Consider the following 14,566-nt stretch of genomic DNA (forward strand, 5'->3'; position numbering starts at 1 on the left):
GCATATTTATACAGGTGACCATCCTTCTACTATCCCAGGTGGGAAAGGAGGAGCAGGCTGTGGGAACACATGCAGGCTTTGAATCATAGAAAGCCAGGATTTCCTTCCATCTCATTCTGATTCAAATTATTGCTTAAAAGGTGATTGACCTCAATGTGTTGAAGGTAGGTTTAATGATAACAGCCAAGCTAGTTATGCAGGTTTCTCTTCTATGATGTTTCCATTTCACCAGGGCCTCAGACCTGGTCTTTGACTTTCAGATATGGGATAACTTTTTGTTATTAAAGACAGTTATGCCACTCACAACAACCTTTCTCTCTGCTGACCTTTGTAGTTACCTTTTTATAGTCTTCTATGCCATGTGCTGACTTTCTCCATATTTTCACCCTTCTAGATCGGGTGGTAGATGATCTAAATCCAATGCTGAATTTCACCCGGAAGGAGGTGGAAAACCTACTGCACTTTGTTGAGAAGGAGCCAGCTCCCCAAGTATCCTTGAACATAAAGGGGATCAAGGAGTCAGTCCTGCAACTTGCCTGTCTGAAATACCCTCACCTCATCACCAAGGTAAGAACCTGGTATGTATACCATCCCTGGTGTGGTAGTCTCTATCAAGATAGGCTTGTCTTGCAAGCTTATTTTCTTCATCTGAGGTGACTTTATGCAAGTGACTTGGACACAAGTAGTCCTTATTCTTGCCCCACTCAATCCCCCTCCTTGTTCACAACTACCCACCCACACCCCTAGTCTGGTCCTAGGAGTGCTAAGCTCAGTCATATAGTATAATGTGACTAGTGTGAGTTTTCCTACCAGAAAGAGGGGGAAAGTTCTGAAAATGTAGTTTGTTGATTATTATCTGAACTCCCTCGTTCTTTTGATATGGAAGACAGGCTTAGTTGTTTAAAACTTGTATTAGGTTAGAGTTGTGAATTATACTTTTGACAGAAAGACAATAAATCTGCCTGTGTCTGTGACCAGGTTCTTCACCAGTGCTGGAGACAGCAAGCCCTTGTCTTGGTTCAAAGTAAAGCTCACTGTACATTAGTCATGTTGGCACAAAGACTGGTAATTAAATCTACATCCTCCTGTGTCCGCAGGAGCCTTTCGAGCATGAGTCATTGCTCCTTAACCGAAAAGATCATAAGCTGACCAAGGCTGAGAAAAAAGCAGCAAAGAAAAGCTACGAGGAAGACAAACGCACATCAGTCCCCTATACTCGCCCATCATATGCGCAGTATTACCCTGCCAGTGACCAGAGCCTGACCAGCATCCCTGCCTTCAGTCAGAGAAACTGGTGAGTTTCTGAAAGGGGAAGGTCTGCTGCTAGGCCAGGCCTGGCCCAAACACCTTTCAACTGGTTTCTTTTTAAACAAAGGGAGAGTCTACAGCTTGCTGTTTGGCTGCTGTGAACTCACAGATTCTGCTCTATTGTGAGGTGCCAAAGCAGTTTAGTAGCCCTGGTGTTTTAAGTGCCTCTGGTTTTGACTGCCTTGGCTGGAAAAATGAGCTGCTGGTCTTGTGACTCAGGAGAGTCCTTCTGGACCTATGGGATACAGCTTCCCAAAACACAGAAGCCCAGACCATCCACACAGGTGCACCTACCCCTAGCACCATGATCCTAGGTCTCATTTAACAGTGATATTGAAGGGTGAAAGCCATGTTCTTTCTGGGTCTTGAATTGCAGTCAGGGAGTTCTACTGCTCCTAATGGGATTTCATTCTGTGGCTGTGCTATGATTTGGAGCAAAAAAAAAATCTTTCTTGAGTACAACTTCTAGAACTGTTCAGAATATGAACAGAATAGAAACCAGCTGCTAAGCAGAGAGGCTCTTTGTAAGATATTATGGAACAGTTATCTGTGTTGTTATTTTTTTTTCCAAGACAGTGCCTCACAGCTCTCACCCACCACTTATGGACCAGATCAGCTGCCTGACTGAGTGGTTTGCATTTTTAAATTATTTGATTATCTTGAATTAAAAATAATTATTTTATTTGAGGGGAACAGATTTTAAATTTTTTTCTTATTAAAATTCTCATGTTAAACCAAAACAAAAAAAAACACAAAACTTGCAGATGGGTGCAGTGGCTCATGCCTGTAATCCCAGCCCTTTGGGAAGCTAAGGCAGGAGGTTCGCTGAGCCCAGGGGTTCAAGACCAGCCTGGGCAATATAGTGATACCCCATCTCTATTTTAAAACCAGAAACAATAAAAAAAACCCAACTTTCCAAATGAGATTCTAAAGGAAATGAAGCCATGTAATATTTTACATATGACACTGATTTTTTATGAGTGAATTTGCTACTTTTTGTGTAGCAAATTGAAATTACTTTCTTTTTTTTTGAGTTGGAGTCTCACTCTGTCTCCTAGGCTGGAGTGCAGTAGCACACTCACAGTCACCCCAACGTCGACCTGCTGGGCTCTGGTGATCCTTCCACCTCAGTCTTCCAAGTAGCTGGAACTACAGACGCATGCTACCACACCCAGCTAATTTTTGATTTTATTGTAGAGATGAGGTCTCACCAAGTTTCCTGGGCTGGTCTCGAACCTGTGGACTTAGGCAATCCTCTCGCCTTAGCCTCCCAAAGTGCTGGGATTACAGGCTGAGCCACCGAGCTCGACCTGAAATTTCTTTCAAGTAGAAAGTCACTCTGTTACCCATGGTGGCGAACTCTGGTAGTCCTAGTTACTTGGGAGGCTGAGGTAGGAGGATCACTTGAAGCCATAAGTTGGAGACCATCCTGGGCAACATAGTGAAGAACCCATTTCAAAAGAAAAAGTAGTTCTTTTTCAAAGTTCTTAGACTTTTTATTTCTGTGTCATTTTCTAAGATACTATTCCCCAGAATTCCTATTTTCAGGAATGTTCTCCTGTCTTGTCCTTCATCTGTTTTTTTCTCTTTTTTTGGGCTTTCTGTATAAACATCTGGAGTGGACTAAGCCTGACCCCAGTGGGAGAAAAGCCACGTGGGGAGAAGATGAGACAAATGACCCATGCTGAGCCGTGAGCAGGTGTCAGCTCTGTTTCTGGCCTAGCTCTGGCTCTGTGGAGGCACCAGCTTCTCACAGCATTTGATGAACTGTATCATGATCCTGCTGATTTCTTATCCTGGAGAGTACATGTAAAGAGGACTTCCCACTCAAATTCCTAGTCTCAGCCCTTGCAGAGTATGAGGCTTGGGCTGGGTTTCTGTTACCCTTCTGACTTTGATACTGGGAGGAGTCCCACTGATATCTGATCAGGACCTCTAACTCCTACCAAGCCACCTGGGAAGAAATTGAGAAAATAGTCCAGGTAGCACATGTCTGGGGCCCAACTGGGAACTTGGGACCAGGGGACTGCCCAAAAGGGCCTACAGCAACCTGAGAATAGTGTGATCAAGGAGTCATGCAGACTAGTTCCAACAGAAGATTAGTGTAAAAGTATTTTTTGTGTGCCAGTCTTCATTCAGATGAGGAATAACATACCTGTCCAAGGGGCTTTCTCAGACACAAAGACCGAAGAAGCAGACTTCAGAAAGTTTACAAACAGGGACTTTTTTGAAAAATCTTAAATCGGGAGTAGCTTTCTCAAAATACCAATATCCAGTTGAAAGGAAGGTGAACAATGAAAAATGCACCATTGACTGTGGGGCAGCATTTTGGGCATTTGGTAGTAAGAGACACAACCAGTGCTTAGGTTGGCTGTAGTACTGTGCCATTTAGATGCTTGGCTTTGTGCACAGTACTTTGGCTGCTGTTGCTTTTGTGGTCATCATGACTAGGGGGACACTTTGCAGGCTGGCACAAGCAGGAGCCAAGAGGAGCGCAATGAAAAGTAATGCAGCAGAGAGAGAGGTGTCTATCTTACTTATTGAAATTTGTTGTTTCAGAGAGAAAGAGAGAGAGAGTAAAGATGGTTAAAGATGGGACAGACTCTCTTTCAAGATCACCTAAAATGTGATATTACATGGCTGTTTTTCCTTGGATGGGTGGGGAAAATGCTACCTATTAGTTTTCAACTTAGCACACATTGTGGTCTAGAGAACTTTTCCTCTCTTGTTGCATCTCAGCAGCTTCCTAACTTCCCTACAGGAACTAACTTCTAATGTAGATAGTTCAAATCCTAGAGAAGCAGATGTCATTTTACCTCTCCAGAAAGATATTCCACTGACATCTGATTCTTCTTAGACTCTGAGAGACTTTATCCCTCTGCCTCTTTCTCTGCCACACTGTCTCAGTTCTACCTCTAGTATCCTTTTAAGTTGGCCAGACTTTGCAGATTCTTCTGATCCTTCTCTGAGCAGCAACTGAAGGTATAAAATGGGCAGTCTGGAGAGGTAAGTAGGATCAGCTCTGCCCAACTCGCTTAGTGTCCTTGTCTCTCTCACAGGCAGCCAGCTCTGAAGGGTGATGAAAAGCCTGTGGCTAGTGTTCGTCCTGTACAGTCTACACCCATCCCCATGATGCCCCGGCATGTCCCACTGGGAGGCAGTGTAAGCTCTGCCTCTAGCACAAATCCATCCATGAACTTCCCCATCAACTACTTGCAGCGTGCGGGAGTCCTTGTGCAGAAGGTGGTCACCACAACAGGTAGGCACTCCTGGGTTCTGTTGCAGAGGTGCTGTCCTTTTTAAAATTACTTTATCCATACAGGAAGTATTTATTAAGCACTTCTTGTATTTTAGGCCTTAGTACAGCTGGCACTGTAGATGAAAATTGAGAAGACAGCAGTCCCTCATCTTGAGGAATTTATATTCTAGTGAAATATCTTAATAACACAGAATTGGGTTTTCTTGAGTGTAGTGGATGGCATAGATTCTGAGCACTGTGAGGATTGTGGAAATGTCCCTGGAACACAGGGTTTGGACTCAAGTTCTCACAGAGGTGCAGCTGTGCTAAGTCCTGCCTTACTGTAGTCAGCTGAGTGACCTTCATACATAGTTAGAAGACCCAAATTGCTTCTTTATCTGTGGGTTTAATGTAAATTGAACATAGTGGACTGGTCAGCAGTGGTGGGAGGAAGGCAGCCCTTCCACCCTGGCTGCTGGTTCTATGATTTAGGGTGATTAGGAAGGAAGGCATTTTATGATCCTATTTTTTATTGTATTATTTAGAAATATTCATTATATATAAATGTTAATGAAAATATCTTTTTTTTTTTTTGAGTTGGACTCTCACTCTGTCGGCCAGGCTGGAGTGCAGTGGCATGCTGGGCTCAGGCAATCCTTCGGCCTCAGCCTTCCAAGTAGCTGTAATTACAGGCATGCGCCATTATGCCTGGCTAATTTTTTTGATTTATTGTAGAGGTGAGATCTCGCCATGTTGCCCAGGCTGATCTCGAACTCCTGGGCTCAGGCAATCCTCTTGATTCCGCCTCCCAAAGTGCTGGGGTTACAGGCATGAGCCATGGTACCTGGTGAAAATATTGAGTTTTCAAAGTAAAAATTTTGAAAGGAATGAAAAGATAAAGAGCCCTTTATAATTCTACTTCTCTGCTGATTTTTGAAAATGGTCTTCTCCAGGTGTGGGGTAACACCAGCAAGGAGAAGAGGCCACTTTTGGAGCCTAAAGTGATATGGAGCAGATGCATAATACATAGTTTAGGGAGGAGGAAAAAAATATACGGAAGTAACCATTTGAACTAAAACTTTTCCCAAACTAAAACAAATTATTTAATAGTTTGAATTAAATGATCTAATTAATTCAAGGTAAATTGATTGGAAATATGATCAGATTTCTGTCAAAGTTCTTGTTTTCATGGCCGGGCGTGGTAGCGTGCGCCTGTATTTCCGGCTACTTGGAAGGCTGAGGTGGAAGGATCGCCGGAGCCCAGCAGGTTGAGGCTGCGGTGGCCAGGAGCGGCAAAACTCAATATTTTCACTCCAGTCTGGGTGACAGAGTGAGACTCCACAGTTGTTTAGACAATTGTGAGGCATCCTGCTTGTTTCACCTTCTATGATTTTAGGTCTCTCCTCCTCTGAGAGGCTTTAGAGAAACCAGTGAGGAACTGGAGTGGATGTGGGATTTACATTTTCTTTCCGTCCTTCAGTCAGGCCTGTGTAGTCCAAATTTGAGATCTGTGTTCTTCCTAGATATTGTTATTCCTGGCCTCAATAGTTCCACAGATGTACAGGCAAGAATTAATGCTGGTGAGAGCATCCACATCATCCGTGGCACAAAAGGTGAGAGCCTGACCAAGGACCCATCTCCTGCCTTTGGTTGAGAGTTCTGGGCTGGGAAGCAGAATAAACACACATGACTTGAGCTAGAGGAGGCATGGGAATCATCTAATAAGGATGTCACATTTGGGAAAAGCATGAGAAAATGATATTTCTGGGAGTTTGGCAGAGTTGGGTTGAGTCCAAAAAATATCAGAGGCTTAAAAGAAAAGATTAGAGTCCTCACATTTCTGTATCTTGACATTGTTTTTATGGAGAATCTTGGGATGGGTCGGGTAGACACAGCGGGACCAAAATTGGAGGGAATCTGCTGGAGAATGGGTTACAAGTCTACAAATATGTTCTTGTGTCATCTTTACCTATTTGCTTGGAGCAGGGTCAGGGTCCCTAGCTAGGAAATGTATTATGTGTACTTATGAGTTGCATGATAGAATTTTTTGAGTGTGGTAGTTTTAAAAGTTCAAATCTGCTTCTCCTTATAGAGGGATATGAAATTGCTGGAATTAAAAAAATCTAGGCTAAGTTTCATCACTGTATGAGGCTTTTTGTTCAGTAAGGAGATTTTGCCCTAGCCTCTGTTAGGTTAGAGTACTTTTAGAGTCAAAGAAAAAATACTATGAAATACACAGACACACAGAGAAGACTGCGCCTTACTGGATTATTCCTAGCCTGGAACCCAGCCCCTTTACTGACTTCTTCCTAGCCTAGAGCAGGGGCCCAGCAAACTCTATGGGCCATGGGCTGCCTGTTACAGTACCTGTGAGGTAAGATGGGTTTTACATTTTCTTTTTTTTTCTTTTTTTTGAGTTGGAGTCTTACTCTGTTACCCAGACTGGAGTGCAGTGGCCGCTCCTGGCCACCGCAACCTCGACCTGCTGGGCTCCAGTGATCCTTCCGCCTCAGCCTTCCAAGTAGCTGGAATTACAGGCGCACGCTACCACGTGCTAATTTTTGATTTATTGTAGAGATGAGGTCTCGCCAAGTTGCCCGGGCGGGTCTCAAACCCACGGGGTCAGGCAATTCACTCACCTCAGCCTCCCCAAAGTGCGGGATTACAGGCTGAGCCACCGAGCCCGGCGGGTTTTACATTTTCAATTGGTTAAAAAAAATTCTAGAGTAATATTTTGTGATGTGAAATTTATTTGAAATTGTCATTTCAGCATCCATAAATAAAGATGTGTTGGAGCCAGGCATTCTTAGCTGTTTTTGTGTTACAGCAGCAGAGTTGAAGAGTTGTAATGGAGACTTTATAAAGCCAAAAATATTTCTATTCAACCTTTTAAGAAAATGTTTGCCAACTCCTAGCCTAAAGGCAGCCCTGATGTTCCAGGAGATTGATTAAATGATACATCCAAGGCTGAAGAGAAGATAAATTAGTACCTTGTGGGAACAGAATGTAGGTCTTTCTTGATTACTTCTACCAAGAGAGAGAGGAAGGTTCCTTCCACCAGATCAAGAGGAGGACCTAGGCCAGAGTTCCTGGGAATACAGGATGCCAACTTACTGTCTTTCACAGCACCCTATTTGTTTTCTCCATTGCATTTAACCTTTTCGGTATTTTCTGGTGTAATTATCTCTCTCCCTCTAGAGAATAAGCTCTATGAGGCAGGACCTTTTTTGAATAATTATAGATCCCTAGCTCAAATCCTCATTTCAGGGGTTTTAGGAGATGGTGTGAGATAAAATTTTATAGTTATTTTCCAGCCCATGGTTCCTATGCTTGGAGTTTCCCAGGGTTGGCTATATTGCATGTCTGCTTCTAACTATCTTTCTCATGTTTATTCTTAGGGACGTACATCCGTACCAGCGATGGACGGATCTTTGCTGTCCGGGCAACTGGCAAACCAAAAGCCCCTGAAGATGGTCGAATGGCTGCCTCAGGTATGATGATTTTGATTTTTTATTGACCCATACAGTATCTGTTTGCTTTGGTTTGGTTTGTGATTAACTTATTTTTTGTTTTGTTTTTTGAGTTGGAGTCTCACTCTGTTGCCCAGGCTGGAGTACAGTGGCACACTCATGGCCACCCCAGCATCAACCTGCTGGGCTTAGGCAATCCTTCCACCTCAGTCTTCCAAGTAGCCAAAACTACAGGCATGTACTGCCATGCCCAGCTAATTTTTATTTATTGTAGAGACGAGGTCTCACCATGTTGCTCAGGCTGGTCTCGAACCCCTGAGCTCAGGTAATCCTCTGACCTCTGCCTCCCAAAGTGCTGGGATTACAGGCATGAACCACTGCACCCAGCTCAAAAGATTTTTTTTTTAAAGGGTAAAGTGAAAAGTAGGTTTTTCTCCCACCATGTTTCCAGCCATCCTTTGCTCCTTCCTGGAGGTGCTGCTGTCATTTATTTCTTCAGAGATATTCTGTATATGGTACAGGGTTTTGTGTGTGTGTATGTATAAAAATATATGTGTATAAATAACATACGTATATAAATATTATGTGTATTTTTAAAACAAGTGCTAACATACTATATAATATACTGTTGACTCCTTTTTTCACTTAACAGTAATGACGCATTCTTATCATTTCTTCTGTGTATGCCCCATTGAAGATTCACACAGGATGGAGTATAACACAATGTATTATTAACTAGTTCTCTGTCAACATACATTTATATTAGTATTAGTATTAGTATTTTTTGAGTCAGAGTCTCACTCTGTTATGCTTATAGCCACTGCAGCCTTGACCTGCTGGATTCAGGTGCTCCTTCTGCTTCAGCATTCCAAGTAGCTGGAACTACAGGCTCACACCACCACACCTGGCTAATTTTTTGTTTTATTATAGAGATGAAGTCTTGACAAGTTGCCCAGGCTGGTCTCAAACCCCTGGGCTCAGGCAATCCTCTCGCCTCCATCTCCCAAAGTGCTGGGATTATAGGCATGAGCCACTGTGCCCAGTCATTTATATTATTACTCCACCACTGCTGACACTGCTTTTTCACAAATGTGTGGATATATCCCTAGGATACATTCTTAAAAGTGGGATTGCCAGGTCAAAGGGTGTGTGTGTGGCACAGTAACAATGTTGGGAACTCTTGCCAGGTTCCTATCAGTGGGAATGGTACTTATTTATCCTCCTGTTACTGAGATATGAAAGCCAGACTTCTCTTATTCCCAGCTTTTTACTATGGAAATTTAAAATTTTCATACATATAGACAAATTAGAAAAGCAGCACCAAGAGCATCCATATACCCTGCACTAGATCCAATGATTGTTAGTGTTCATAAACCTTCTTCTGTCTGTCCCTCTCTTTCTCTTATTTGAGGCATTTGTAAGTTGGAGACATCATGTCATTTATCCCTAAATACTTCAACATTCATCTCATAAGATTAAGGACATTCTCTTCCTAGCTACAATACCATTATTCCACTTTTTAAAAAAAGGTTAACAATTACCTAGTATTTGGGTCATATTCAGATTTCCCAGGTGTCCCAGTTGTCTTTCTTAGCTACAGATTCTGTTTTGTCTTTAAACCAGAATGAACTATTTTTTAGCTTATTTTCTTTTTTCTTTCTTTTTTTGTCAGTCTCACTACTTTGTAGCTCATGCTGGAGTGCAGTGGCACACTCATGGCCACTGCAGCCTTGACCTACTGGGCTCAGGCAATCCTTCTGCCTCAGGCTTCCAAGTAACTGGAACTAAAGGCATGCGCCATTATGCCTGGCTAATTTTTTGATTTATTGTAGAGATGAGGTCTCACTAAGTTACCCAGGTTTGTCTCGAACCCATGGGCTCAGGCAATCCTCTCACCTTGACCGCCCAAAGTACTTGGATTATAGGCGTGAGCTCCCATGCCCAGCCAATTTTCCTTTTTCTTACCCTTGTCTCTTACTCCCAGAAAAAAGCCTGACTAGTTCTTTTTTTTTTTTTGAGTTGGAGTCTCACTCTGTAACACAGCTGGAGTGCAGTGGCACACTCATGGCTACCACAGCCCTCAACCTGCTGGGCTCAGGTGATCCTTCCACCTCAACCTTCCAAGTAGCTGGAACTACAGCATGTGTCACCATGTCCACCTAATTTTTTGATTTATTGTAGAGATGAGGTCTCACCAAGTTGTCCGGGTTGGTCTCAAACCTGTGAGCTCAGGCAATCCTCTCACCTCGGCCTCCCAAAGTGCTGGGATTATAGGCGTGAGCCACCGTGCTGGCCCTGACTAGTTCTTAAGAATGATCTCTTAACGAGTCATATCTGTTATCTCATAGAATTCTCCTTGGTAGAATTTTACAGATTGGGGAACTGGGATACAGAAAAGTTACATGCTTTGTCATGGATAGACTTATCTCTAGCATCAAAGGATTTCTTTCTTTGTGACTGGAAAAGTTTGGTTGGGTGATGTTGTTCAGATCAGACTATTAGAATTTTGGGGACCACAGGGCAGGATTTTTAAAAACAGAACTTTCCTCTGTACCCTTTTCTCCCTGGCCATCTGGTTCTCAGTTACCTTTGTTTTGTCCCCAGGTTCCCAGGGGTCTTCTCGTGAGTCCACAAGCAACGGTAGACACAGTGCCTCATCACCCAAAGCTCCCGACCCTGAGGGGCTGGCCAGGCCGGTCTCTCCTGACAGCCCGGAGATCATCAGTGAGCTTCAGCAGTATGCAGATGTGGCTGCTGCCCGGGAATCCCGTCAGAGCTCCCCAAGCACCAATGCCGCCCTGCCTGGTCCCCCAGCCCAACTTGTGGACAGCAGTGCCATTCCTGGGACAGCTCTTGGAACTGAGCCTCGACTTGGAAGTCACTGCCTCAGTAGTTCCCTCTTGGCAACTGGCCAGCCCTGTAGTGACAGGCACCCAGTGCTGGACTTAAGGGGCCACAAGCGAAAGTTGGCCACACCACCTGCTGCCCAGGAGTCAGCCCGCCGGCGGTCCAGGAAGGGTCATCTGCCAGCCCCCGTGCAGCCATATGAACACGGGTATCCAGTCTCTGGCGGGTTTGCCATGCCACCTGTCTCCTTAAACCATAACCTCACCACCCCCTTCAACTCCCAAGCTGGGGAGAACTCCCTGTTTATGGGCAGTACCCCCTCCTACTACCAGCTGTCCAATTTGCTGGCAGATGCCCGCCTGGTGTTTCCAGTGACTACTGACCCTCTGGTGCCAGCAGGCCCCGTCAGTTCCTCTTCCACGGCTACCTCAGTCACTGCCAGCAACCCCTCCTTCATGCTCAACCCCTCTGTGCCAGGGATACTACCCAGCTATTCACTCCCATTCTCACAGCCACTCCTGTCTGAGCCGAGGATGTTTGCGCCTTTTCCTTCCCCTGTCTTGCCCAGCAACCTTTCGCGGGGCATGTCTATCTACCCAGGTTACATGTCCCCACATGCAGGCTACCCAGCTGGTGGCCTCCTCCGGTCCCAGGTGCCTCCATTTGACTCTCATGAGGTTGCCGAGGTGGGTTTCAGCTCCAATGATGACGAGGATAAGGACGATGATGTGATAGAGGTCACTGGGAAATAACTGGGGAGCCCCTCCCCACCTCACTTGGGGCCCCCAGCAGGTTGCCCACCAAGCTGGAAGGCAGTGATTTGAGCTTTCTGAGAATTTTGGGCACTTGGCAGGAAGGAAAAGGAAGAGGACAAAGAAGGGTGGTTGGCCATAGTGGCAGGGCTCTGTTGGTGTTTAACAAGAGACATAAAAAACAAAACAAAAAACCAATAGAGCGGTAATAGCAGGAAATCAGGGACCCAAAACAGGGGTGGAGGGGCAGGGCGGCCTGCCTCTCTTCCTTCCTGCCTTGCTTATGCTGTCTGCTTGCTTGCTAGCCCATCTCTGTGTAGAAGCTCACATCCCATTTCTGTCTTTGGGAAATTATCTCCCAAGAGCGCTGCCTTACTGGGTGACTTAGCTTGGCCTGGGGAGAGGAAGGGAGGGAGGTAGGATGAGTGAGAAAAGGAGGGTGGGCAGGGGAGAACACTGAGATCTCATGTGAGTTGGGGGTCTTTTTAGGGGGTGGGAAGGAAGCTGACCAGGTATGTGTGTTTGTGAGTATGTGTGTGTATGTTCATGTATGTATGTACATGTATGTAATAGAGCAGGGGTGAAAGTGGGAGGGGAGGGAGGGAGGGAAGAACTAAGGGGGAAACAAAAATGAATTTATCTTTTTTTAAATGAAAATCAGAGTGCGGTGGTTCGTGGCAACTATTAGTGTGAACATCAGGGTGAGCCCAGGAGAACAGCCATGGAAATCACAAGTTTCCTTCTAGTTGGGTGAAGAGAAGGCCCCGCTAACTCAAGTCCCTAGTTTTCAGAGCCACGTTTGTTTGAGAATTCGGAGGCAATCATGAGAGAAAATGGGCATTACCAATCTCTGTCTCTTACCCCAGTGGCTGTCTCTGAGCAGATCTCCCTTGCCAGAGTGGGAGGTTGTCTGTGTGCAGAGTCTGGGAGGGAGAAGCACTGCAATGTGTGAGTGAGAGGTCATGGAGTTGTGGCTAGAAAAAAACATTTTTCACCAGGGTATTACTGAACCCCAGCTGCCTATCCTGGTGGTGTTTCCTGTTCCTTTCCTTCCCCATTAGAGAGCTCCATGTTAATTTATTTCTTATGGGCAATTATTTATTATTTGGACTTTTTGTGTGTCTTGTTTTTTGGGAGTGGGGAAGGGAGATTAGGGGTAAGGAGGGTAAGAGATAGAAAGAGGAACTTAAAGATATCCCAGACCCCATAGCCACTGGTGAAAAAAAAATCCTGGGTGGATGATAAATTGATTAGGGTAAAGAAAGTTAGCTTTGACCAAGGTTTAGATTAAACAACTATGTTTTTGAGAGATGGCCTCTCAGGAAGATCAGGGAATTCTGAGACTGGATAGTTAGTGGGGGTGACACTCATTCCATAGAGATTGAAAGTTGGGATCATAGAGTTTGCTGTTGGGAAGTAAGGGACTGAAATTTGGAGCTGTGTCCTCCTGGGATGACCTTAGAGGCCAGCTCTCTATGCCAAATAGTGAAGCTGTGGATAGGTGGCTGCAGGTTGAGGGAATGAATTTCTTGTTAGGAAATGTCTTGGCTTCCCTAGCCTATCAAGTGACCAATGTGGGCCTGGTGTCTGCTGCCTCCATCTTTGAAGGATCATGGAGAAGCCTTTTCTCTGTAGAAGCTCCAAGTCTGGCTTTGTCTTCAAAGACCACATCAGTCTTTCTGGGTCTCGCCTTTCTTGTTGCCCATGCCAGGGGAGGGGCATCTAGTCCTTAAACGTAAACACTGGCTGTCTTCCTATTGGTGTGTTACCCCTACCCCATGACTCTGCCAGACAGTTATTTACGATGAACAAACTTTGTCTAGCTTTAGAGCTTTACCACCTATTCGTGGCTTCCTCTGACTGGGCAGCTGCTGCACCTGCCTCTTCCCAAGCCAGGAGACTGCTTAGTCAGTTCATCCCAGTCGTAGCTCCTGCAGCTCTTCTGTTCAACCTGTTTCCATTGTTGGAGGGCCTTCACTGACTCTAGGGTATTGCCTCCAGAGAAGAGACAAGGACATGGCTGATGGGGTGTGTGTGTCCATGTGAGTTTGTGTGCTGTCCAATAACACCAAAAGTGGAACTTAAGGAGCTGTTTTCATAAGCACCCTGCCAGACACTTAACTCTTCTACTCATAGAAGCCTTAGATCTACAATTTAGCTATGCAAATTATTTTAGTAATTTAAGAATAGCAGTTCCAACCAGTGCTTTCTCTTTTAGATGCATCCCAAGAATGAATGGTGAAGGGACTCAGTTGTAGTGGGCTATCAGGTTGGGGCTGGTGCAGTAGTAGTGAGCTAGTCTGAATCTCCAGTTTGTAGAACACGCTCAGAGCCTGGCTTATACTGATGCTTCTCAAGCCCTGGGACACTGGGGTCCCAGAGATGTGTGTGTGTGTGTGTGTGTGTGTGTGTGTGTGTGTGTGTGTGTGTGTGTATACGCGCGCGCATGCACATGCACGCACATGTGTGCATGTGCATGCGTGTTGTCAGGGGAAAGGGGTATTTCTGTATTCACTTCTAGGAAATCACTGTAATAGGCTCTGAGAGTCTAGAAAACCATCCCAGCGGGGAACTGAAATCAATTACTAGAGGGATGGGCTTTTGAAGATGGCAGGAAGTAAATGGGTATTCTCAGAGGCAGCACATGTCTGCTCTCTACCCAGTGGTTCCAGGGTTGGTCTTGCTTCACTTCAGCAGAGGCTGTAATTCTGGGAGGATGACCTGACTAGAGAAGGCTTTCTCTGATATGTGCAGCTTCTAATGTGTAGAGGAGTGGGTTGGGATCATAAGAAATGGGAGTGCTACCAGTTCCATAGGTTTTTTTTTTCTTTTTTAAATGAACTTGAAACACTTCTCTGACTTTTCTAGTCTCTTTATGTGTGCTAGTTAGGCAGATGTGCATGCACACCAAACATGAGCATGTTTGTGAGGGAAGCAGGAAATGTCTCAGA

General features: G+C 44.9%; 1 protein-coding gene across 2 annotated transcripts in view; it reads left to right on the plus strand.

The window, feature by feature from the left end:
* RAD54L2 (RAD54 like 2 (S. cerevisiae)) overlaps positions 1–14,566 on the plus strand; it is a 147,289-nt gene that overhangs the window by 97,179 nt on the left and 35,544 nt on the right. The window contains exons 17-22 of one of the 2 annotated variants that reach the window (XM_008070000.2): positions 395–567; positions 1,098–1,294; positions 4,368–4,567; positions 6,070–6,159; positions 7,945–8,037; positions 10,621–11,071. In XM_008070000.2, coding sequence (XP_008068191.2) covers positions 395–567; positions 1,098–1,294; positions 4,368–4,567; positions 6,070–6,159; positions 7,945–8,037; positions 10,621–11,071 — 1,204 coding nt within the window. Of the gene's footprint in view, positions 1–394; positions 568–1,097; positions 1,295–4,367; positions 4,568–6,069; positions 6,160–7,944; positions 8,038–10,620; positions 11,789–14,566 lie in introns of those variants that run through there. The other variant, XM_021718546.1, reaches the window with a different exon arrangement.

Source organism: Carlito syrichta, unplaced genomic scaffold (genome assembly GCF_000164805.1).
Source record: "Carlito syrichta isolate Samal-C Ts95f unplaced genomic scaffold, Tarsius_syrichta-2.0.1 Scaffold312719, whole genome shotgun sequence".
Taxonomy (NCBI): domain Eukaryota; kingdom Metazoa; phylum Chordata; class Mammalia; order Primates; family Tarsiidae; genus Carlito; species Carlito syrichta.